Source organism: Bufo bufo, chromosome 8, assembly GCF_905171765.1.
Source record: "Bufo bufo chromosome 8, aBufBuf1.1, whole genome shotgun sequence".
Lineage (NCBI taxonomy): Eukaryota > Metazoa > Chordata > Amphibia > Anura > Bufonidae > Bufo > Bufo bufo.
In genome coordinates, this window is record NC_053396.1 from 188,901,628 (window position 1) to 188,926,073 (window position 24,446).

At 47.7% G+C, this 24,446-nt stretch overlaps 1 protein-coding gene across 1 annotated transcript; it reads right to left on the reverse strand.

The window, feature by feature from the left end:
• Positions 1–1,444: 1,444 nt before the first annotated feature.
• On the reverse strand, positions 1,445–13,938 carry B9D2 (B9 domain containing 2). The gene is made up of 4 exons (XM_040442812.1): positions 13,845–13,938; positions 8,288–8,377; positions 5,405–5,530; positions 1,445–1,959 (listed from the first exon to the last, which is right to left on the reverse strand). The coding sequence occupies exons 2-4, from the start codon at positions 8,373–8,375 to the stop codon at positions 1,646–1,648; spliced, it is 528 nt and encodes a 175-aa protein (XP_040298746.1). The 5' UTR covers positions 8,376–8,377; positions 13,845–13,938; the 3' UTR covers positions 1,445–1,645.
• Positions 13,939–24,446: the final 10,508 nt, after the last annotated feature.

Consider the following 24,446-nt stretch of genomic DNA (forward strand, 5'->3'; position numbering starts at 1 on the left):
ACATGTTGGGAGGAATTTATCATTGCCTTGGCATTAAAAAGTCACAGGTTTCAGCACATGCCATTTTTGCCCAAAAATATATGCTTTGTGATTTTTTTTTGTTCTTTCTGTTTGGGGGTGAGAATACTGGCTTAAAGGGAACCTGTCATCAACATTTTGCTGACCTCACTGAGGGCAGCATACATTAGTGACAGAAATGCTGATGTCAGCGATGTGTCACTCATGAGCTAAAAGTAAGTGGTCGCCGAGAACCAGCATCATAATCATTGCAGCCCAGACCTTGAAAAGAGTCAAATCTACCTGAGAAGAGTCCTGGTTATTCATAATCTCCTGCTCTCCGCCATCTGCTGATGATTGACAGTTCTCTCCTAGAGAGGAAGGGAGAAAACTAGGTAGAAGACTGTCAGTCATAGGTGGTCAGGAGAGCAGGGATTCATGAATAACCAGGACTCTTCTCAGGTGGACGTGACTCTTCTCCAGGCCCAGTCGGCAATGATTGTGATGTCGGTCCTCTGCAACCACTTACTTTTAAATGACGGACCGCTGAAATCAACTCACCTGTCTCTTTTTTATTATGCCATTAGTATGGACAACACAAAGTTGATGGCAGGTTCCCTTGAGAGGCCTGTCAGGATTTGGGGGGTACGTATAGGCCATACATGCATCCCTTTCTTCCCAAAATTCCAGAGCAGCATGTAAGTCTCCTCATGCCAATTAGGGTGCTCTCTCCTCAAGGAGAGAAAGTACCCCCCTGACTTAGGCCTCTCGCCCAGTTAAGCCAGTACTCTCTGCTCTGCACTGATGAGGGGCAATCACTCCGAAACAGCTGTCTGCAGAGGAGGTGCTGGATTATTTAATATTTGAGGCATGTCTCAAGGCCTGTTTAAAAGGTCGAACATTGACTTATAGGAGATCTGCCTACCTCTGGTGGAGCTTGTTAGGAGCTCATTTGCATCTCTTTCTTCCCAGAATTCCAGAGGAGCGTGTATGGCCTAGAAGTCTCCTCACGCCGACTAAGGCGCTTCCTCCCCAAGCATCACAGTGTAGCAACGCCGCTGTGAGAATGAACGGGGTCGCAGCGCACCTCATACATTTGCTGCGACTGTGACAGACCAAAAAAATAAATCCAGCAGTGTTGGATTTTTAGCGATTTTCATGTTGCGGTAAACATGAGTTGCGCTGCGACCCCATTCACGCCCTGCTACACTGAGATACTTGAGAGCTTGACACATGTCACGCCCAAAATCACTGTGTGGCCCTATCCTATCGATATGCCATAAATGTCCAGATGGGAAAACCCCTTTAAGGAGTAAAGCAACATAGACATAAGAGATCGACCGTGAGATAAAAAGTTGTGATTTTTTTTCTTCAAATACAATTTATTACATATATATATATATATAAAAGTATTTTAAAAATATAAAAAAATCTATATAAAATCCAGACATAAAAGAAGGACAGTCCCTCGTGTTGTCTTCAGCCAGTCTAGGTGTGGGGTATATATCATACACAGTAAAAGTGCTCATCTCTAAGCATCACACTAGGGGGCGATGCTGTACGATTATAAGGAGGACAACACTGGAGGTCTCTGCTGACGGGGACCCTCTGTCATCATGGCGGTGGTGTTACCTCAGGTATCCTAGAACTAGCACTCCACCCCAAATTGATCAAAGTTCCTGAGGATAACGGTGAGTTCCAGATGTACCTGCCCCATGGCTGTGGTCTGCAGACGGTACCGGTCCGCTCCTCCATATATAAGGTTTGGTGATTTCAGCTGTGGGCCACCCCCGACGAATATCTGGGAAATCTGCTCCTGCCAGGTCCCCAAGGGTCTCCAGGTGGGGCTCAGCAATGTGTGTGTTCCTGGAGAAGAAGGGATGTGCAGGAAGCTGTATCCGTAAAGCTCGTTCCGACCAAAAGAGTCTTGATGCCAAACCTGAAGATGTAACTTGGGCCAACCTGAGAAGGGGAGGTGAGCAGAGTTTATTATGGAAGTGGCCCAATGCAAGCTGAAGTGGATGAAACGAGACGTGGATACTACCCCTCCTGACAAAATCATGTCATGTCAGGCATCTCTCCTCCCAATCTAGTAGCCAGGTCCAGGATGTGCTATGTGGCAGTGCTCCTTGACCGCAGGGCATTACAAGGATTCATAATGCTGTGTGTCCGACCGCAACAGTGAAGATTTGTACTCACATAATGCCGTCAGTACAAATCATTGAGGTCGGGCAGAGATACACAGCATTATAAATCATTAGGTCAAAGGAGCAGAGGTCACCACGGGAATTCACACTCCCAAACATCACTTACGTCTGAAACTGGCCTAAAAAGTATTACATTTACAACCATTGCATCCTTACTTTTAATTAAATCAGCTGCAGTGTAAAGCATGGAGGACTGACAAATCAGTAGCTTTTAAATTGGTTGTCCAACCAATTGTGATAAAGTAATACAATAATGTATACTTCCCCATTTTGTCCCCTGCTGCTTCCAGGTCTGCCGCTCCCATCTTCCCCACTGCAGCTGTGACATCATCCTCTTGGTTGTAGGGATGACACGACTGTATACCCTGGTCACCGATGCAGCCAATCAGTAGCCGTACAGGTATACAGCACATGACCTGGCTGCAGTGGTCACATGGAGTACACAGGCAGATTGTCACTGCCTCCCAGCAGGAGGAGTGAAGCGTCAGCACTGGAACCGCCACTGCTACATTGTGCCTGTACCAACAATGTAACAATATAACAATAGCAAAGGCAGGTGCACTCTGCGGTCTTACTAAACCCTCAAACTGATTTTAAAATTGAGAGATTAGCCAACATGTCCTACGGTGTAGAACATGTCTGAGCCCGAGCACCGCGCCAAGGTTTCTCAAGTAGCTCGGGACCTAACACTCACCTACCTGTGCCATATGGGCATTACCAGGAGCCAGTGGGCAAATTACAGGAGCGTGAGGTCCGACTCACAAACAACTCACCAGTTACCTCCAGCATGCGGGCATCCTCCACCGTATGCATTTTTGCTGGGGATCGCCATTAGCAACGGGCCACAAGTGCAGGAATTGCTCCCCTATATATATGCACAACTGCATGTGGGACTGAGCACTTCCTGCCTGTTTAATACCACGCTATTCTTTTCAGTTTGTATATATAGAGATGCCTGGAGGTGTATAAACTCCAATTTAAATGTGCCTGCTTTCCATCTACAGGCTACATTTAGGTGCACCTGCGAGGCCTGGGACATATCAGCCAGTCTTGAGTGGGACTCGCAGACTCCTCCCTCCTCCCATTGCAAGCATGGTCACATGCTGGAGGTAACTGGTGAGTTGTCTGTGAGTCGGCCTTATGCTCCTGTAATTTGCCCACTGGCTCCTGGTAATGCCCATATGGCACTGGTAGGTGAGTGTTAGGTCCCGAGCTACTTGAGAAACCTTGGCGCGGTGCTCGGGCTCAGACATGTCCTCCACCGTAGGATATGTTGGCTAATCTCTCAATTTTAAAATCAGTTTGAGGGTTTAGTGAGACCGCAGAGTGCACCTGTCTGTGTTATTGTTATATTGATTATCACATCCACATAATTGCTATCTTGTGTAGGATGTCTATTGTGGTACTTGTGGTTCGCTGCGGGCATCCTCCACTGTATGCATTTTTGCTGGGGATCGTCATTAGCAACGGGCCACAAGTGCAGGATTTGCTCCCCTGTATATATATATACGCACAACTGCATGTGGGTTTGGGCACTTCCTGCCTGTTTGATACCACGCCATTCTTTTCTGTACCAACAATGGGCATCAGCAATGAATTACAGCTCAGGCTACTTTCACACTGGCGTTTTGGTTTCCGTTTGTGAGATTCGTTCAGGGCTCCCATAAGCGGTCCAAAACGGATCAGTTTGCATTCTAATGCATTCTGAATGGAAAAGGATCCGCTCAGAATGCATCAGTTTGTATCAGTTCCGTCTCCGTTCCGCTTAGGAGGCGGACACCAAAATGCTGCTTGTAACGTTTAGGTGTCCGTCTGACGAAACTGAGCCAAACGGATCCGTCCTGGCACACAATGTTAGGGTACCTTCACACTTGTAGCAGAGGATTCCGGCAGGCAGTTCCGTCGCCGGATCCGGCAATCCGGACGCAAACTGATGGCATCCGGATCCGTCTGACAAATGCATTGCAATACCAGATCCGTCTCGCCGGTGTCATCCTGAAAAACGGATCTGGTATTAATTTTTTTTTTGGCATTTTTAAAGGTCATGCACATGCGCAGACCAAAAAGCCGGATCCATTTTGCCGGCACACTTAATGCCGAATCCGGCATTCCGGCAAGTGTTCAGTATTTTTGGCTGGAGATAAAACTACAGCATGCTGCGGTATTTTCTCCGTCCAAAAAACGCAAAAGGGACAGAACTGATGCATCGTGAACGGAATGCTCTCCTTTCAGAATGCATGGGGATAAAACTGATCAGTTCTTTTCCGGTATTGAGCCCCTGTGACGGAACTCTATGCCGGAAAAACGCTAGTGTGAAAGGAACCTTAGTCAGTGGGGACGGATCCGTTTTCACAGACACAATCTGGCACAATAGAAAACGAATCCGTCCTCCATTGACTTTCAATGGCGTTCAAGACGGATCCGTCCTGGCTATGCTACACATAATACAAACGGATCCGTTCTGAACGGGTGCAGACGGTTGTATTATCTGAACTGATCCGCACAAAACACGAGTGTGAAAGTAGCCTCACTCGGCTGCAACGCCTGGGATTGGAGAGAACTCCGACCCAAGTCATTTACTTCCTCAGATGTCACAGGCAATAGGGGCCATGGCAGCTAAGTGGCTAGACATAAGGAGCTCCCACTGTGACCACAACAGCGCCACCTCATGGCAATCACAGGGTGCTGATGTCAAACCCCTTCTGTTCTTCTAGTGATGGCCATCACTTAGTAAACCCCTTTAATCGATGAGTCCAATGTACCCCAATACCAAATAAAACTACAATTTGGCCCTCATATATAGCCCCATGCAGCTTCTTTAACTTATGGCTTTTAGAATATGGTGACACAGAAGCAAATTATTTTTTAAAGTGTTTTCATTTCATATATATAAATTGTACTGAGCTGCAGAATAAATTTATCACGTCATTTATACCACATGGTGAATGCGTCTAAAAAACAGACATCTCTGCTCTTTCTATACTTAGGAGTCCAGTGGGCGGTCCTACCTACTGACTAACAGTTACATTTGTATGAACCTTCCTGTCAATCACTATGTGGGACCGCCCACTGGACTCCTGAGGCCAGAATGAACATGAATGTAAACGAAGAAATGACATCACCCTGCTCAGCCCCTCCTGCGGCCTGCAGATCAGTTCCCTTTAAGAGGTTAAAATGATCCCATTTCCAGAATGAATTACCTTGCAATCCTTTTGTGGCAAAATGGATGTCAATAGGATGGGACCAGAAAGCCTCGTCTTCATTCTGAGGGTTGTCGACCTGCGTCTGACCTTCCACCGTCCCTGAGAGCAACTTCCAGGCTCCCCCTACAGGAGATATCCAGACATCACGGGCACAGGTTAAAAATATGGAGAGCGGATGAACAGGGATCATACAGGATCAACGGGCAACCAGAAGAGCCTGCAGGATTTATAAACGGAACTGCGCACGGAGCCTATGAGAAAACGCTCTCTCAGACCCAAGCTGTCTGTAGTTCTGGTATCAGCGATGGGCCCTTCAGATGTCTCTAAGTGCAGCTGTCACGTGACAAGGGCCGTTGCGGACAGTACGTGTGAAAGGGGACGTAGCTAGTGGCTGTGCTAAATTCAGATTAAAGGGGTTATCCGGTGACTGATAATGATGACGTATCCTCAGGATAGGTCATCATCAGATTGGTGGGGGTCCAGGTCCCAGCCTCCCCGCCAATCAGCCACCGCGACCCCCTGAGCTCTGGTGAGCGCAGCCAGCTCCAGGAAGCTCTCCGAGTACAGCGCCGTACATTGTATAGTGGCTATGCATGGTATTGCAGCTCAGTCCCATTCACTTCTATGGCCATGTGACTGATGAAGGCGATGTCACTTGGCCTAGGAAGAGGCTGTGGCGCTCACGGAGCACCTGACCTCTTCTTACAGCTGATCAGCGGGAGTCCCGGGTGTCGGACCCCCGCCGATCTGATATTAGGTCATCAATATTTTTTCCCAGATAGCCCTTTTAAAGCATTACTGTGCAATAGATAGGACGTTGCACATAAAGTGTTACTACAATATACCTGCAATAAGAAGACCAATTTGTACATCACAGTAATTTACCCGTGGAAAGGGACCGTTCCTCTGATTTTCCCCTTTGCGATCAGATTAAAATGGCCGCAGGTCTCATGAGAAAATCTTAATCTCTCACATGCATCGTTATTGTGAGTAGCGGCGCATGCGCAAATGTACAGATCTGTAATTGACTGCGGTGTGTTCGACAATCCCAGGGTTGGAATCGTTGATGATTACATTCGCGCGTATCCCGCTACTCACTGGTAATCTAATTTAGTCTAGACCAGGGGTACACAACCCACGGCCCGCATGCGGCCCCCAGAGCCCTGGTTTGCGACCCCCGTCTTCCTGGACAGAAACACAACTGATCGTGTGATCAGCTGTGGTTCTGCCCGCAGCGCCGCACGAAGGAGATTTACAGCTCCTGCACTGTAGCAGGACAGGTCCCCGGCTGTCGGTGACAGCGGGGGAGCTGAGGAGAAGGCAGAAGCAGTGTATAAGCGCTTCTGCCTTCTCCTCAGATAGGTGAGCGCTATGCGGGGTGGCCCAGGCTTGGGGGCAGAGGAGAGCAGAGCTGCAGGGTCAGAAGACCCTGATCAGCTCTGCCTGTGTACAATGCGCCCACAGCAGGCTGGTTTCCCCTGTAACTGGGGCTCCTTTGGATGCCCCATAGGCTGGTGCTTTTTCCTACAGTGTGCAAGCACGACCACCACTGATGGATTGCAGGGTGGTCTGTAACCATGAAAACGAGCAGTGTATAATGTGATGGAAAAATGAATCCAGCCTATGGACAATCACAATACATTAGTAAGTGCCTTGTATTAAAGGGAATCTGTCACCTGGTTTGACCATATTCAGCTCTCACCATTGCCATGTGTAATAAATGACCTTCTCTCCTGCAGGGGTTTTCTTTCTTATTTTCATGCTTTCGTTTTGCTAAAAAAGCGATCTTTGTGATATGCAAATGAACCCTGAAGGTGCCCAGAGGAGCGTTATTTTTCACCCTCTGAGCCCAGCAACGCCCCCCCTGCAGTGCCCATCCCGCCTGTATTTAGAGCCCAAGCATGCCTCCTCGCTATGCAGTATCGTCCCACAGTCTAGATTAATGGCGTCAGCTAATTCATTCAAACCACGCACCTGGAATCTTCAGTTCGTCCGGCTGAAATCTCGCGCAGGCGCAGTACCGCCTACTGCCTGCGCCTGTGCGATCCGACCGCTCCGGAGGGCAACAGCGATAAGAAGACGTCACTGGGCTCTGCGCGAGATTTCAGCCGGACGAACTGAAGATTCCAGGTGCCTGGTTTGAAAGAATTAGCTGACGCCATTAATCTAGACTGTGGGACGATACTGCATAGCGAGGAGGCGTGCTTGGGCTCTAAATACAGGCGGTCTAGGCACTGCAGGGGGGGCGTTACTGGGCTCAGAGGGTGAAGAATAACGCCCCTCTGGGCACCTTCAGGGTTCATTTGCATATCACAAAGATCGCTTTTTTAGCAAAACGAAAGCATGAAAATAAGAAAGAAAACCCCTGCAGGAGAGAAGGTCATTTATTACACATGGCAATGGTGAGAGCTGAATATGGTCAAACCAGGTGACAGATTCCCTTTAACTTCCTCTACATGATAAAGGCCATTTGCTGAAGTGAGACGACCCCTTTAACTGCTCAGCCTAAAGTAAAAAAAAAAAAAAACACTCACCTATTCCCCGGTGCTCCATTCCAGCTCAGAGGGTCCCATCCCCGTCACTAGGAGTGACATCCCATCCATCATCATGCGCCCTGCTGCCTTCACCACTAAGACCAGTGAATGGCTGCAGCGTCACGAGGAATGGGTTGTCACACTTCCGGTGGCCTGGATGGGACCCTCAGAGCTGGAATGGATGCACAAGCCGCTTACACAGAGGACCAGACACAGCAGGGACGAGACCCCCATTGGAACAGGGCGCCGGTGAACAGCTAAGCGCTTTCTTTTCTTCTTTAGGCCGAGCAGTTGATGAAATTGCTGTGGGGGTCGGAAAACCCCTTTAATGTTGGCAGAGACTTACCTGTGTGCACTCCCCATTTACAAAACAAGCTGTGCTGCGGAAAGCCGCTGGCGCCGACGATCTGTCCGATTATGTGGACTTCCGCCATCTCTGGAGAGAAAGACACAGATGTGAATAAGCAGTCAGTATCCATACGGCAGCAGTGTAAGGGCTCGTTCACACGACCGTTGGTGTCCCGTGCTGTGAGCCGCAAATTGCGGTCCACAATGCACGGCCACCTTCCATGGGGATCGCAGACCCATTCACTTGAATGGGTGCGATCCCTCCGTTCCGCAAAAAGATAGAGCATGTTCTATCTTTTTGCGGTGCGGAGGCACGGAACGGAACCCCAGAAAGCACTCCGTAGTGCTTCGTTCCGTGCTTCTGTTCCGCATCTCCGGATTTGCGGACCCATTGAAATTAATGGGTCCGCTTCCGTGATGCGGAATGACAACGGAATAGTGCCCATGTATTGCGGTCCGCACAGGCGGTCCGCAATACGGGAACGGGACACCAACGGTCGTATGAATGAGCCCTAAGGCTAATAAATGCACACAATCAGGATTGCGTGCAAATTTTCCACGCAGAAAATCCGCTCTGCAGGTCACGCACATTGTATTCTAGGAGACTTTGATCTCACGTACTCGATGCGGTTTATTCCGTGCCGATTTTCGCCGGCGGAGCAGCTTGTCAATTTTTTTTTATTTTTCCTGACCGGATTTTCTCTGCGCACTTCAATGGGGAGAGAAAATTCTGCACCAATTGGTGAAAATTGTCGGCACGGATTTCCCTGTGAACACCTGCGGATTCTCCGCACATAAATCCTAAATGTGTGCATTTACCCTAAGCGGCTCATTATACTACGCCAGAAACCAGATCCTTAACCCCCTCACCTCCACTGTGGCCGCGACCAGAACCATGAATTCCAAAAGTCTCATCAAATGACTTGAATCTCAAAAAAAATTAAGTCTCCGTGTCACCCAGACGCCACTGAAATCCCACCACGTGAGGCGAATCCCACAAAAGATCCCACAAGAGTCTCACAATGTGTCTACAGCTGTTTGCACACGACCGTATGTATTTTGCAAAACACGGATCCGCAAAAAACAGATGACATCAGTGTGACTTCCGTGTTTTTTTTTTACGGAGGATCCATTGTAACAATGCCTGTCCTTGTCCACAAAACGGACAAGAATAGGACACGTTCTATTACTTTGCGGAACGGACTTGTGGAAACACAAAAACAGAATGCACACGGAGTCATTTCCGTTTTTTTTGGCGGACCTATTGAAGTGAATGGTTCCGCATACGGACTGCAAAATAAAAGAAACGGGCACTGAAAGAAAATAGGGTCGTGTGCGTGAGCCCTTAGTACCGGGGCTCTGGGGAGAAAAGGTCTGGTGACGTCCGGGACAGATGTAGCGGATATTTGCGTTCACACGTACAGCCCCTCCGGGAAAACTCCTGAAAATGTCTGGGTTCCACTGTAAGTGTAAATGGGGCTTTAGATTCCAGAGAAGTCTGACACAGGGGCAGATTGGGAACTTAAAGCTGCCCTGGAAAAATCCTAAAGGGGGCCCCAATGTTATAGACGGGTCCGGACTGACAGAAGACGGGACAAAACAAGTAGGTGGGACTGCAATACAGTGCAGCACAATATACCGCCACAGCAGAACCAAATACCACAGTGCAGAACAATATACTGCCCCAGCAGAACCAAATACCACAGTGCAGCACAATATACTGCCCCAGCAGAACCAAATACCACAGAGCAGCACAATATACCGCCCCAGCAGAACCAAATACCACAGTGCAGCACAATATACCGCCCCAGCAGAACCAAATACCACAGTGCAGCACAATATACCGCCCCAGCAGAACCAAATACCACAGTGCAGCACAATATACTGCCCCAGCAGAACCAAATACCACAGTGCAGCACAATATACCGCCCCTGCAGAACCAAATACCACAGTGCAGCACAATATACTGCCCCAGCAGAACCAAATACCACAGTGCAGCACAATATATCGCCCCAGCAGAACCAAATACCACAGTGCAGCACAATATACCGCCCCAGCAGAACCAAATACCACAGTGCAGCACAATATACCGCCCCAGCAGAACCAAATATCACAGTACAGCACAATATACTGCCCCTGCAGAACCAAATACCACAGTGCAGCACAATATACCGCCCCAGCAGAACCAAATACCACAGTGCAGCACAATATACTGCCCCAGCAGAACCAAATACCACAGAGCAGCACAATATACCGCCCCAGCAGAACCAAATACCACAGTGCGGCACAAAATACTGCCCCAGCAGAACCAAATACCACAGTGCAGCACAATATACCGCCCCAGCAGAACCAAATACCACAGTGCAGCACAATATACTGCCCCAGCAGAACCAAATACCACAGAGCAGCACAATATACCGCCCCAGCAGAACCAAATACCACAGTGCAGCACAAAATACCGCCCCAGCAGAACCAAATACCACAGTGCAGCACAATATACCGCCCCAGCAGAACCAAATACCACAGTGCAGCACAAAATACTGCCCCAGCAGAACCAAATACCACAGTGCAGCACAATATACCGCCCCAGCAGAACCAAATACCACAGTGCAGCACAATATACTGCCCCAGCAGAACCAAATACCACAGAGCAGCACAATATACCGCCCCTGCAGAACCAAATACCACAGTGCAGCACAATATACTGCCCCAGCAGAACCAAATACCACAGTGCAGCACACAATACTGCCCCAGCAGAACCAAATACCACAGTGCAGCACAATATACCGCCCCAGCAGAACCAAATACCACAGAGCAGCACAATATACCGCCCCAGCAGAACCAAATACCACAGTGCAGCACAATATACTGCCCCAGCAGAACCAAATACCACAGTGCGGCACAATATACCGCCCCAGCAGAAACAAATACCACAGTGCAGCACAATATACTGCCCCAGCAGAACCAAATACCACAGAGCAGCACAATATACCGCCCCAGCAGAACCAAATACCACAGTGCAGCACAATATACTGCCCCAGCAGAACCAAATACCACAGTGCAGCACAATATACTGCCCCAGCAGAACCAAATACCACAGTACAGCACAATATACTGCCCCAGCAAAACCAAATACCACAGTGCAGCACAATATACTGCCCCAGCAGAACCAAATACCACAGTGCAGCACAATATACTGCCCCAGCAGAACCAAATACCACAGAGCAGCACAATATACTGCCCCTGCAGAACCAAATACCACAGTGCAGCACAATATACTGCCCCTGCAGAACCAAATACCACAGAGCAGCACAATATACTGCCCCAGCAGAACCAAATACCACAGTGCAGCACAATATACTGCCCCTGCAGAACCAAATACCACAGTGCAGCACAATATACTGCCCCAGCAGAACCAAATACCACAGTGCAGCACACAATACTGCCCCAGCAGAACCAAATACCACAGTGCAGCACAATATACCGCCCCAGCAGAACCAAATACCACAGAGCAGCACAATATACCGCCCCAGCAGAACCAAATACCACAGTGCAGCACAATATACTGCCCCAGCAGAACCAAATACCACAGTGCAGCACAATATACCGCCCCAGCAGAACCAAATACCACAGTGCAGCACAATATACTGCCCCAGCAGAACCAAATACCACAGTGCAGCACAATATACCGCCACTCCAACCACAGCATTCAACTGTATCACTGTCATGTGACTAAACATCATCACATCTGGTCCTGTCAATCAAAGTGGAGAGGGTTCAGCACTTACAGAGAGAGCAGAGCCTCTAGGAGTAATGGTAACGCCCCCGTTGCTCCTAGAGGCTCATTTGCATATAATAAAACATCATCTTTCTCAGCAATGCGGGCACATATGGACATGGGACCAACACAGATGCCTTCAGCTGCCAAGTGCACATGTAACAGGTCAGCCGGTGTCATAGGTACAAATCTGCTGACAGATGGGCTTTAAAATAACTCGAATCCCACAGAAGACTCAACAATTCATCCTCCAGATTTCTATAAAAGTCTCATCAAATGACCCAGATCACACAAAAGTCTCAGTGTTCTTCTCCCGGACGGATAATCTGGCAGATCATTGGGGATGAGTGTCTGTGTAAGGCCCCTTTCACACGGTCGTTGCGGATTGGGGCCGGATGCGTTCAGGGAAAATGGTGCGATTTTGACACTAAAACAAGTCAGTTTTCCGTGCGGGTGCAAAACATTGTAATGCGTTTTGCACGCTCGTGAGAAAAATCGGCATGTTTGGTACCCAGACCCGAACCTCTTCACAGAAGTTCGGGTTTGGGTTAGGTGTTCTGTAGATTTTATTATTTCCCCTTATAACATGGTTATAAGGGGAAATAATAGCATTCTAAATACAGAATGCATAGTACAATAGCGCTGGAGGGGTTAAAAAAAATAAAAATAATAATATAACTCACCATAATCCACTTGTTCGCGCAGCCGGCATCTCTTCTGTCTTCTTCTTTGAGGAATAGGACCTTTTAATGACGTCACTGCGCTCATAACATGATCTTTTACCATGGTGATGGATCATGTGATGACCGGAGTGACGTCATCAAAGGTCCTTTTCCTGTGCACAGCAAAGAAGACAGAAGAGATGCCGGCTGCGCGAGCAAGTGGATTAAGTCGAGTTATATATATATATTTTTTTTTTTTAACCCTTCCAGCCCTACTTTACTATGCATTCTGTATTCAGAATGCTATTATTTCCCCTTATAATCATGTTATAAGGGGAAATAATAAAGATCGGGTCTCCATCCCGATCGTCTCCTAGCAACCGTGCGTGAAAATCGCACCGCATCCGCACTTGCTTGCGGATGCTTGCGATTTTCACGCAACCCCATTCACTTCTATGGGGCCTGCGTTGCGTGAAAAACGCAGAATATAGAACATGCTGCGATTTTCACGCAACGCACAAGTGATGCGTGAAAATCACCGCTCGTGTGCACAGCCCCTTAGAAATGAATGGGTCCGGATTCAGTGCGGGTGCAATGCGTTCACGTCACGCATCGCACCCGCGCGGAAAACTCGCTCGTGTGAAAGGGGCCTAAACGCTCTGTCTGTGTAAAAGGTGCCGGCGATCACCTGAAGGACACTGCCGACACCCGAAAATCATTGTTCCTGTGCAGCGGATTGGGCCGCGTCAACGACAACCTGTGGCGCAGGAATAGCGATTTTGTATGGGGACATGCGACTGCTGCACCATACCGCGGAGGCGATCGCTGCATGCGAGTACCGCCCTCATGTCCGCTGATGGTCCGGTGTCAGGAATGTGTAAAAGGACCTTTACCGAAAGTCTCATCACGTGACCCCAGGTCCCATAAATGTCTCAGCAGTGACAAAAGAAAATGCACAAGGTCTTCATCAAATGACTCCAACCCCACAAACACTGAACCGATTGTACAAATGTCTCAGCAAGTGACCTAGACCCTGAGCCCCTCAGACCTCCCCCGGGCTCCATGCAGCTTCTTCCCCCTCACAAAGCCATTATTATCCCGTACGTGTCACGCACACTCCGCTGCAGACGTCAGCCCTCTCCTCCGCCGTGTAGATCGCCGTAGAGTTGTGTTGTTGCTAGGCGACAGGATAAGTCGCTCGTTTCTGCCGAACAGCGGAAGTGACGTAACATTAGGCGCCTCATGGCGGAAGTGCTGTGCGCGGCCATGATGACTAAGGGCAAGTCTCAATAATCTTTATTGCTACTGACAGAAACGGTAAACGTGACAATAGAGCAGACCTCCCTCTGTCCCTCTTTGGTCCATAAATGTCCCTCTTTTTGATCTGAGGGATAGATTTTCATTACTACATTTACAATATTGATCCAGAAAGTGTTTGTCCAGTTCCTCTCTGTATATTACAGCCCAACTTGTATATTATTTCATTATTTGATGCAGTTTGGATTTTAGACGTTTTTTATATTCAGATAATCATTAGAAAACTAAATAAAGTGTATAAATGTGCAAGGAAAATGGATTTTCACACAAGCCCTAAGGGTCCCTCTTTGACCACCCAGAAGGTTGGGAGGTATGTAAGAGGTGAGGCAGCAGCTTGGAATATTAGTAGGGATCATTCACTATTACTTATGGCTAGAGATGAGCGAATTTCCGTTATGAAATTTGTTCACCCTTCGTTTGTTGGTAAAAGGTGAATTGGGTTATGGATTCCGTTACCACGGACCATGACGCAATTCTATGACGGAATGCCTTTAGAGTCAGAATGGAAGTCTATGGGCTGCAAAACGGATCCGTCCCTGCATAACGGAAACAGGACGGATCAGTTATGCAGCCCATAGACTTCAATGAATAACGGAATGCCTCTAAAGGCATTCCGTCATAGAATTGCGTTATGGTCCGTGGTAACGGAATCCATAACGAAATTCACCTTTTACCACCAAACGAAGTGTGAACGAATTTCATAAGCAGAAATTCTCTCATCTCTACTTATGGCCCCCAGGTCTTATTCTGTGGCGTTGGCTACAGTTGCATACCTCCCAACTTTTAGAAATAATAAATGCAAAAGCCACGCCTCTAACTCCTCCCAGGGCATATCTATACACGCCCAATCCCATAGCGCCCCCTCACAGTAGTTATGCCCACATTGTGCTCCCTCACAGTTAGGGTTGTTGCGATACCAAAATTTTTATTCGATTTCGATACCATAAAAAAGTATTGCGATACTCGATACCATTCGATACCACGCGAAAAAATAAAACACCAAAAAAGACACATGCATTCCGCATTTTAGGGAACGTCCGGCCCATAATCGAACAGTCCAATCCTATTTTTTGGGGGGGACAAGGTGACAAAAAATGGCGACTCGTGCGGTTTTTATTTTATTTTTTTTCTGTTACGGCGTTCACTGCATAGGAGATATTTATTTTATATTTTAATAGTTTGCACTTTTTTGGGCGTGGCGATATGTAATATGCTTATTTATTTATTGTTTATATAATTGGGAAAGGGGGTGATTAGGGTTAGTGTTCATATTTTGGTGTTTGTGTTTTTACTTTTTATTTAACTATTAGGGGCTAGAACCTGGGATCTTTTCATCCCTTGTCCTATTCACCCTAATAGATCTCTATGAGGGTGACTAGGACTTCACACTGTCCCTGCTGCCCTGGGCATAGTGCACACAGCAGGGAGATTACCATGGCAGCCAGGGCTTCAGTAGCGTCCTGGCTGCCATGGTAACCAATCGGAGCCCCAGGATTACACTGCTGGGGCTCCGATCGGAACTGCCACTGCACCACCAATGAGGAGGAGGGGACCCTGTGGCTTTAATACTGGGGGGGGTTGGGGGGGCGCACTGCGCCACCAATGTTTTTAGTACTGGGAAGGGGGGGGGCGCACTGCACCACCAATGCTTTTAGTACTGAGAAGGGGGGGGGGGGCGCACTGCACCACCAATGAAGATAAGTAACCTTTTAATAAAAATACAGGAGGCGGGTGTCGGCGGCAGAATCACATAGCCGGCACCCGACCTCTATGACAGGGCGCTGCGATCCGCGGCAGTTAACCCACAGGCGCCGACTATATTTGTATTAATGGGTGAGTTATCATCATTGGTGGCGCAGTGGCCACAGCCCCTCCCCTCTCTCTTCTTATTTGCGGCAGCAGCGGCACAGGGGGGAGGGAGAGACTCTTCTCCCCTGTGCTGCTGAGGGAACATGGTGAGCGCTGAGAGCAGCGTGCGTCATGTTCTCTGATACTAGACTGTGCAAAAGTATCAATGGGGTATCGATAATTCGATACCCCTACAACCCTACTCACAGTATTAATGCCTACATTGTGCCCCCCTTTCAGTAGTTATGTACACATTGTGTCCTCCTTTCAATATTAAAGGGGTTATCCAACCCCTATTATGCCCCCCAAATGCCCGGGCCCCTCACACAGGTTGTACGTACCTCGCTCCCTGTCACCCGTGTCGCTTCTGATGCCCGCACGGCTGCCACTGCATCTCCCCGTTGTGCGGATCAAAACATACGGTGGGGTATTATAGGTAGCCAATAACAGGCCGCGACAGGGAACAATTCTCCCTATCATCACAGGTGACGCTAGGCCCGCATTTGGGGGGCATTCTAGGGGTTGGATAACTCTTTTAATGTTTACATTGTGCCCTCCTTTCAGTAGTAATACCAACATTGTGTCCCCCTTTCAAGAATATTGCCCACATTGTACCCCTTTTCAGTAAGCATTCCCATATTATGCCCCTTTTACAGTAGTTATGCCCCTCTTACTCTAGTGCCCCTTTCACAGTAGTTATGCCCACATTGTGCCTCCTTTCATTAGTAATACCCAAATTGTGCCCCCCTTTCAGCAGTTGTGCCCAGATTGTGTCCCCCTTTCAGTAGTGCCACCTCACCTGGGCGTTACCCCGATGATCGGGGCACAATGCGGTCACACAGGCAAATTCCTAGAACTAATGTAATAGATAAGATCCTATGGAGAAGCAAATAACCAGAAAGCTGTGAAACATCCATCCCAGCCACCTATGTCATTGCTGCCCCAGAATCCTGCGGCCCTATGCAGGAGCCCAGTTTGCCCTGGTTTGTCATACTGGTTCATTTTACAAAACTAAATGAAAATGATTGTTTCTGCTGACAGTGAGAGAAAATATCTGTTAAAATATCAGAAATCTATGATTTTCCTCCCAGTGATAGTCGCCATTACTGTAGCCTGTAACGGGTATCTCTAGAGTAGCACTCTGTAGGTTTTACGCTCAGGAGGACAGTGTAAGTCTACTTTCCGCACAAAACACGAGTGTGAAAGTAGCGGGCTGGTTTCACACCACCACTAAAGGGCTCATCATACCCGGCATACCCTGATACTGCCTGTCCCTGCCGCAGCCCAGTGACGATAATGGAATGCGGTCTGTTTCCGGCATTAGTGCCAGGGTTCGGCCAGACCAATTATAGTAAATGGGGCTGGAGCGGACTTCCGGCGGCACGCGTGCACTAGCCGCAGCATGGATCCGGCAGGTTGTTCACCTGCCGGAACAGCCTGCCGGAGAAAGCTGCCGCTAATGTGAAAGTAGCCTTAGATGGGTAAGTGCTCATCTTCTCAGTCCTTTTCTGGAAAAAAAAACCCATATGTGACAATCAGAGAGCAAGAATGCCCTGATTGATGAGGGGATTGATTACATGCACACAAGTCCATGGTGGGCTTCATTCTCATGGAGCCCCCGATGTAAATGAGAATGAAGCCCAACATGGACTTGAGTGCATGTAATCAATCCCCTCATCAATCAGGGCATTCTTCTTGCTGCAAAAAAGTCCAAATGGATCCAGCGAGTAAAATCAATGATTCTTTATTTCTTCATTTAAAAAAATGTATAAACACGTAACCCTCCTGCATAAAATCTACGCGTTTCAACCATAAGACAGGTCTTCTTTATGGATTCATAGTATAAAGTATTCAGATACGGGCATGTAACGGCTTTTTAAGCAAAAAGGGAGGAATGAAATCAGAAATAAAGCAGACACCAGCATTACAAGTCTTCCTATGAACTCACCAAACATCAAATTGAAGTCCTCAGCTTGGGTTTAAATTTTGCACCTACTAATACTCCTAATATTTTTAGTATCATAAAAGACATCAACAAGTTTATTAGGGATCTAACAATCAGGAGACATTTTTTTGACAGTCAGGATTTTGCCGCAGATGCGGAGCACACTAGTGAACAATCAGTTAATGTTTATCAAGATATGGAATTTTTAGAGCAATTATCGGTAATTCATTTAGAAAATTTGGATGATGGTGTTCGGCACACTAACCCTAATGTGAACATGTCCATGGATTTCAAGACAACCAATAAGGGTTTTTACCCAATACATCCTAGGGTGGAATCCAGGGGTTACCCTAATTGGATGCTAAAACAAGCCACTGCCCGTGCTAACAAGTTAAGGCTTAGTGCACACGAACGCGTGCGCTCCGTGGACGTATTGCGGATCCGCAATACACGGGCACCGTTCCGTGTGCATTCCGCATCACGGATGCGGACCCATTCACTTCAATGGGTCCACAAATCCGGAGATGCTGAATGGTGCGGAACGGAAGCACGGAACGGAACCCTACGGAAGCACTACGGAGTGCTTCCGTGGGGTCTTGTCCCGTACTTCCGTTCCGCAAAAAAATATAGAACACGTCCTATCTTTTTGCGGAACGGCCGGATCGTGGACCCATTGAAGCGAATGGGTCCGCGATCCGCTGCGGCTGCCCCAGGGTGGGTGTTCGTGCATTGCGGCCCGCAAGAGGCCTAATTGTTATAGAAAAAGTTAAATTATACAAGTGAGGGGGGCAGTTTCAAAAAATTATTATTGGAAAGAGAAGCTTTCTGGATCTTTACCTTAAACACAGCTCACCCTTATGGAATGAATTATTTTATTACATTATTAATATACAATCGCTTCTCATTCCTGCATTATTGTACATTGTGTCATTATATTATTTACTCATATATATTTTTTAGTACAAGTCAGTTTTCAGCCACAGGCAAGTACATCAAGAGTTAATATTATCTACATTTTACCCTACTCCTGCACTGCGGGCGTTCCTTAACATTTTCAATTCATTTGATTCCTCCCTTTTTGCTTAAAAAGCCGTTACATGCCCGTATCTGAATACTTTATATACTATGATTCCATGAAGAAGACCTGTCTTAGGGCTCCTTCACACTTGCGTTCTTTTCTTCCGGCATAGAGTTCCGTCGTCGGGGCTCTATGCCGGAAGAATCCTGATCAGGATTATCCTAATGCATTCTGAATGGAGAGAAATCCGTTCAGGATGCATCAGGATGTCTTCAGTTCCGGAACGGAACGTTTTTTGGCCGGAGAAAATACCGCAGCATGCTGCGCTTTTTGCTCCGGCCAAAAATCCTGAAGACTTGCCGCAAGGCCGGATCCGGAATTAATGCCCATTGAAAGGCATTGATCCGGATCCGGCCTTAAGCTAAACGTCGTTTCGGCGCATTGCCGCATCCGACGTTTAGCTTTTTCTGAATGGTTACCATGGCTGCCGGGACGCTAAAGTCCTGACAGCCATGGTAAAGTGTAGCGGGGAGCGGGGGAGCAGCATACTTACAGTCCGTGAGGCTCCCGGGGCGCTCCAGAGTGACGTCAGGGCTCCCCACGCTCATGGATGACACTTGCGTTTTTCCGGATCCGGCGTGTAATTCCGGCAAGTGGAGTACACGCCGGATCCGGACAACGCAAGTGTGAAAGAGGCCTAATGGTTGAAACGCGTAGATTTTATGCAGGAGGATCACTTGTTTATACATTTTTTAAAATGAAGAAATAAAGAATCATTGATTTCACTCGCTGGATCCATTTGGACTTTTTTGCTGCATCTACGTTGGGTGTGAACACAGCCCGGATCCGCGCAGAGCAGGTCGGAGCACCTTCACCACTTGAGAGCTGGACTTTGTTCTATCTACATTCTTCTTGCTCTCTGATTGTCACATGAAGCTCTTTGCAGATTGCTTCAAAAATATGGGGCAGAATTTTAGTGCAGCATGTTGCCCTTTTTTGTGTCCAATAAAATGCCTGGTTTTCGAATGGAGACCAGTTCCTATTGTAGTCAATGGGGGGCCATCAAGTTGCATCTGTTTCTGTCATCTGATGTAAATGCTGCTTCCATTATTTTCATTGTTCAGCACCTATAATGGAGCAAAACAATGGAAATAAAAATGGCAATGTGGAAAAAGCCTGCACCCCGCTCCAGATACCAGAGGACCTGTAAGCTTTTCCCCATTGCCCCCCCCCCATTCCTCCTCCGATCACAGTCGGCTGTGGGAAAGGGGGTCTTCTTCCACCTGGGAATATATCAGGCTATATAGCAGCTGGAGAAGCCTTGCTTTAAAGCCTTTAAAGTCTAAGCTAACCAGGATTGTGATGCTAACCGCAATACAGCCTGAGATATAACAGGGTTGGTAGTGAGATCTGCAGGTATACAGCCTGAGATATAGCCATTAGTATGAAGGAGGAGGTATCTATCTATTTTTCAAGCTGTAAATGTATGGCGGCCTCTTTTGTTCTGGGATTATTGGGGTTCCCAGGAATCATACTTTTATGTCTTGTCTAATTGATATGGCCTAAAGCTGATTACAAACCCTTTTAAAGTGATAGTATGGGGAGAGAGATTCTGATCTGGGCAATATGTACAGTTTTATTAAAGGCTTATTACAATTGGAAGAAGTTATCTCCTATCCACAGAATAGGGTATAACATTAGATCAGTGGGGGTCCAACCACATGAACCCCCGAAGATCCTGAGTACAGACGACCCGTGTCCCCAGTTTGGATGGAGTCCTGGTTGAGCATGGCTGTTTCCAGCAGTCCCTGATGCACATGCTAGACTAGTGCTTAATTCTAATGGGGGCCACGGGTCCTCATTCTCCAGTGGACAAGGAATAACTTTTATTATTTATTAGTATTTTTATTAAAAAAATACATTAACTGCTGCCTAGGCTGATATAAAAACCCTGTGTGTGTCCTGCTTCCCCGACTCACTCATAGAGAAAGCATGTGTGAGTCCTGATTCCCGACCTACTCATGGAGAAAGCCTATACATCCTCCTGCCCCCACCCACTGAGAGAAAGCCTGTGAGTCCTGTTCCCCCTGCACACTCATAGTAAAAGCCTGTGAGTCCGTCTCCTGTATACTGATAAGGCTACTTTCACACTCGCGTTTGGTGCGGATCCGTCATGGATCTGCACAAACGCATCCGTTCAGATAATACAACCGCATGCATCCGTCTTGAACACCATTGAAAGCCAATGGAGGACAGATCCGTTTTCTGTTGTGCCAGATTGTGTCAGTGAAAACGGATCCGTCCCCATTGACTTACATTGTGTGCCAGGACGGATCTGTTTGGCTCAGTTTCGTCAGACGGGCACCTAAACGCTGCAAGCAGCATTTTGGTGTCCGCCTCCAGAGCGGAATGGAGACTGATCAGAGGCAAACTGATGTATTCTGATCCATTTCCATTCAGAATGCATTAGGGCAAAACTGATCCGTTTTGGACCGCTTGTGAGAGCCCTGAACGGATCTCACAAATGGAAACCAAAACGCCAGTGTGAAAATAGCCTAACGTTTTTGAGCACTGCTTTCCTAACCAATTAATCGAGAAAGCCTGCATATCCCTCTCACTGATAGAGAAAGCCTGTGAGTCCTTCCCCCATCTACACTCATAGAGAAAGCATGTGAGTCCTTCCCCCATCTACACTCATAGAGAAAGCATGTGAGTCCTTCCCCCATCTACACTCATAGAGAAAGCCTGTGAGTCCTTCCCCATCTACACTCATAGAGAAAGCCTGTGAGTCCTTCCCCCATCTACACTCATAGAGAAAGCCTGTGAGTCCTTCCCCCATCTACACTCATAGAGAAAGCCTGTGAGTCCTTCCCCCATCTACACTCATAGAGAAAGCCTGTGAGTCCTTCCCCCATCTACACTCATAGAGAAAGCCTGTGAGTCCTTCCCCCATCTACACTCATAGAGAAAGCCTGTGAGTCCTTCCCCCATCTACACTCATAGAGAAAGCCTGTGAGTCCTTCCCCCATCTACACTCATAGAGAAAGCCTGTGAGTCCTTCCCCCATCTACACTCATAGAGAAAGCATGTGAGTCCTGCTTCCTCCTGCCCACTCATAGAGAAAGCCTGTGAGTCCTTCCCCCATCTACACTCATAGAGAAAGCCTGTGAGTCCTTCCCCCATCTACACTCTTAGAGAAAGCCTGTGAGTCCTTCCCCCATCTACACTCATAGAGAAAGCCTGTGAGTCCTTCCCCCATCTACACTCATAGAGAAAGCATGTGAGTCCTGCTTCCTCCTGCCCACTCACAGAAAAAGCCTGTGAGTCCTTCCCCATCTACACTCATAGAGAAAGCCTGTGAGTCCTTCCCCCATCTACACTCATAGAGAAAGCCTGTGAGTCCTTCCCCCATCTACACTCATAGAGAAAGCATGTGAGTCCTTCCCCCATCTACACTCATAGAGAAAGCCTGTGAGTCCTTCCCCATCTACACTCATAGAGAAAGCATGTGAGTCCTTCCCCCATCTACACTCATAGAGAAAGCCTGTGAGTCCTTCCCCCATCTACACTCATAGAGAAAGCCTGTGAGTCCTTCCCCCATCTACACTCATAGAGAAAGCCTGTGAGTCCTTCCCCCATCTACACTCATAGAGAAAGCATGTGAGTCCTGCTTCCTCCTGCCCACTCATAGAGAAAGCCTGTGAGTCCTTCCCCCATCTACACTCATAGAGAAAGCCTGTGAGTCCTTACCCCATCTACACTCATAGAGAAAGCCTGTGAGTCCTGCTTCCCTGTCTACACTCATAGAGAAAGCATGTGAGTCCTGCTTCCCTGTCTACACTGATAGACAAAGCCTGTGAGTCCTTCCCCCATCTACACTCATAGAGAAAGCCTGTGAGTCCTTACCCCATCTACACTCATAGAGAAAGCCTGTGAGTCCTGCTTCCCTGTCTACACTCATAGAGAAAGCATGTGAGTCCTGCTTCCCTGTCTACACTGATAGACAAAGCCTGTGAGTCCTTCCCCCATCTACACTCATAGAGAAAGCCTGTGAGTCCTTACCCCATCTACACTCATAGAGAAAGCCTGTGAGTCCTGCTTCCCTGTCTATACTCATAGAGAAAGCATGTGAGTCCTGCTTCCCTGTCTACACTCATAGAGAAAGCATGTGAGTCCTGCTTCCCTGTCTACACTGATAGACAAAGCCCATGAGTCCTGCTTCCTTTGCCCACTCATAAAAAAAGCCTGTGAGTCCTGCTTCCCTTCCCCACTCATGGATAAAGCCTGTGAGTCCTGGTTCCCGTGCCCACAAATAGAAAAAGCCTGTGAGTCCTGCTTCTCCCTCATACTCATAAGGTCTGTGACTACTGCTCTCCTAACCAATTCATAGGAGAAAGCTTGTGAGTTCTGCTCCCCCACCCACTCATAGAGAAAGCCTGTGACTGACCCCATTGACTTATAATAGGATTTGTTTGGTTCCAATGAGCAGGGGTGCACCACCAATTAGGCCAGGTGAGGCGATCGCCTCAGGCAGCACCAGGAAGGGGCAAGAGGGGGGCAGCAGAAGGGCCATGGGCAATGAATGCTTTCATTGTGGCAAAGGGGTTAGATTCCGAAATTGGCATGGGGGGGGGGGGGTGCCATTTCAGTTTTCGCCTCAGGCAGCAGAAAGGCTGGGTGCACCCCTGCCAACAACATAACCTTGGAGAACATACTGTCTATTGTGTTTGTAAAAGCTAGTCACCATATAGCACACCCTAGCTCAGTTCCTGGTCTCCTGTTTGATTTACATGGAGGGAATGGTATTGGAGATAACTGCAATCTCTCCTGACATCTGGATCGAACATATGACAAAGGGACCAGGTTTGCCCCATTTGAGTGGTTGAAGCATTTACGCCAGAGACAATCCAATTTCCACTTGATATTCCTCTTCTGTCCTGCAGGTGTCGCCATTGTGTATCCTAAAAAGATGGGAAGAAGCTCCAGAGCAAGCGAAATATAGAATTAGGGAAGCGATGTTCCAGTATTTCCATGATAAAGGCTGCATCTTGTTATTGGCTGAACAATGTGGTTATGCTGCAAGACTATGGAGAATTCCTAAAACCGCAGGCAAACATATAATAATATCGTGAGAATCGAGGACGGCTCTCAAATGCAGCAAAAATGATATGATATGAATCATCCCCTCTGTCCCCAATGGCCTCTCAGGGGTGTTTTATTGGGCAGATTCGTTACAAGTCAACTGATGTCTGATCATTTCCCCATATAAACATGCTCAGTGGACATCAAAATGATGGGCTGATGACAATATAATCCTATGAGGGGCTTGATCATAAGAGCTATCATTGGATCAGTCCCCCCCCATTAATTGCCCAGTGAAAATTAAAGTAAACCAGCGTCAAGTGCCTTCCTATATATTATGATTGGGCGCTTCTTACGGGGCAGGTCACCTGCTTGGGTAGAAGGACCATAAAACAAGCAGCACACACAACCTGGGTTGAGATCTAAGCAAGCGACCATAAGTACAAGGAGCCATCATAAGGCTCTGTCTGCACATAGCGGTGGGAATGCGGTGGATTTTCCATCTGG

Bases quoted from the DNA above. Each gene is read 5' to 3' on its own strand.
- B9D2 (XM_040442812.1), bottom strand. From the start codon at position 8,375: ATGGCGGAAGTCCACATAATCGGACAGATCGTCGGCGCCAGCGGCTTT. The intron at 5,531-8,287 runs GTAAGTCTCTGC...TATCTCCTGTAG, and splicing joins TAAATGGGGAGTGCACACAG to GGGGAGCCTGGAAGTTGCTC. The intron at 1,960-5,404 runs GTAATTCATTCT...TCCCCTTCTCAG, and splicing joins TGCCACAAAAGGATTGCAAG to GTTGGCCCAAGTTACATCTT.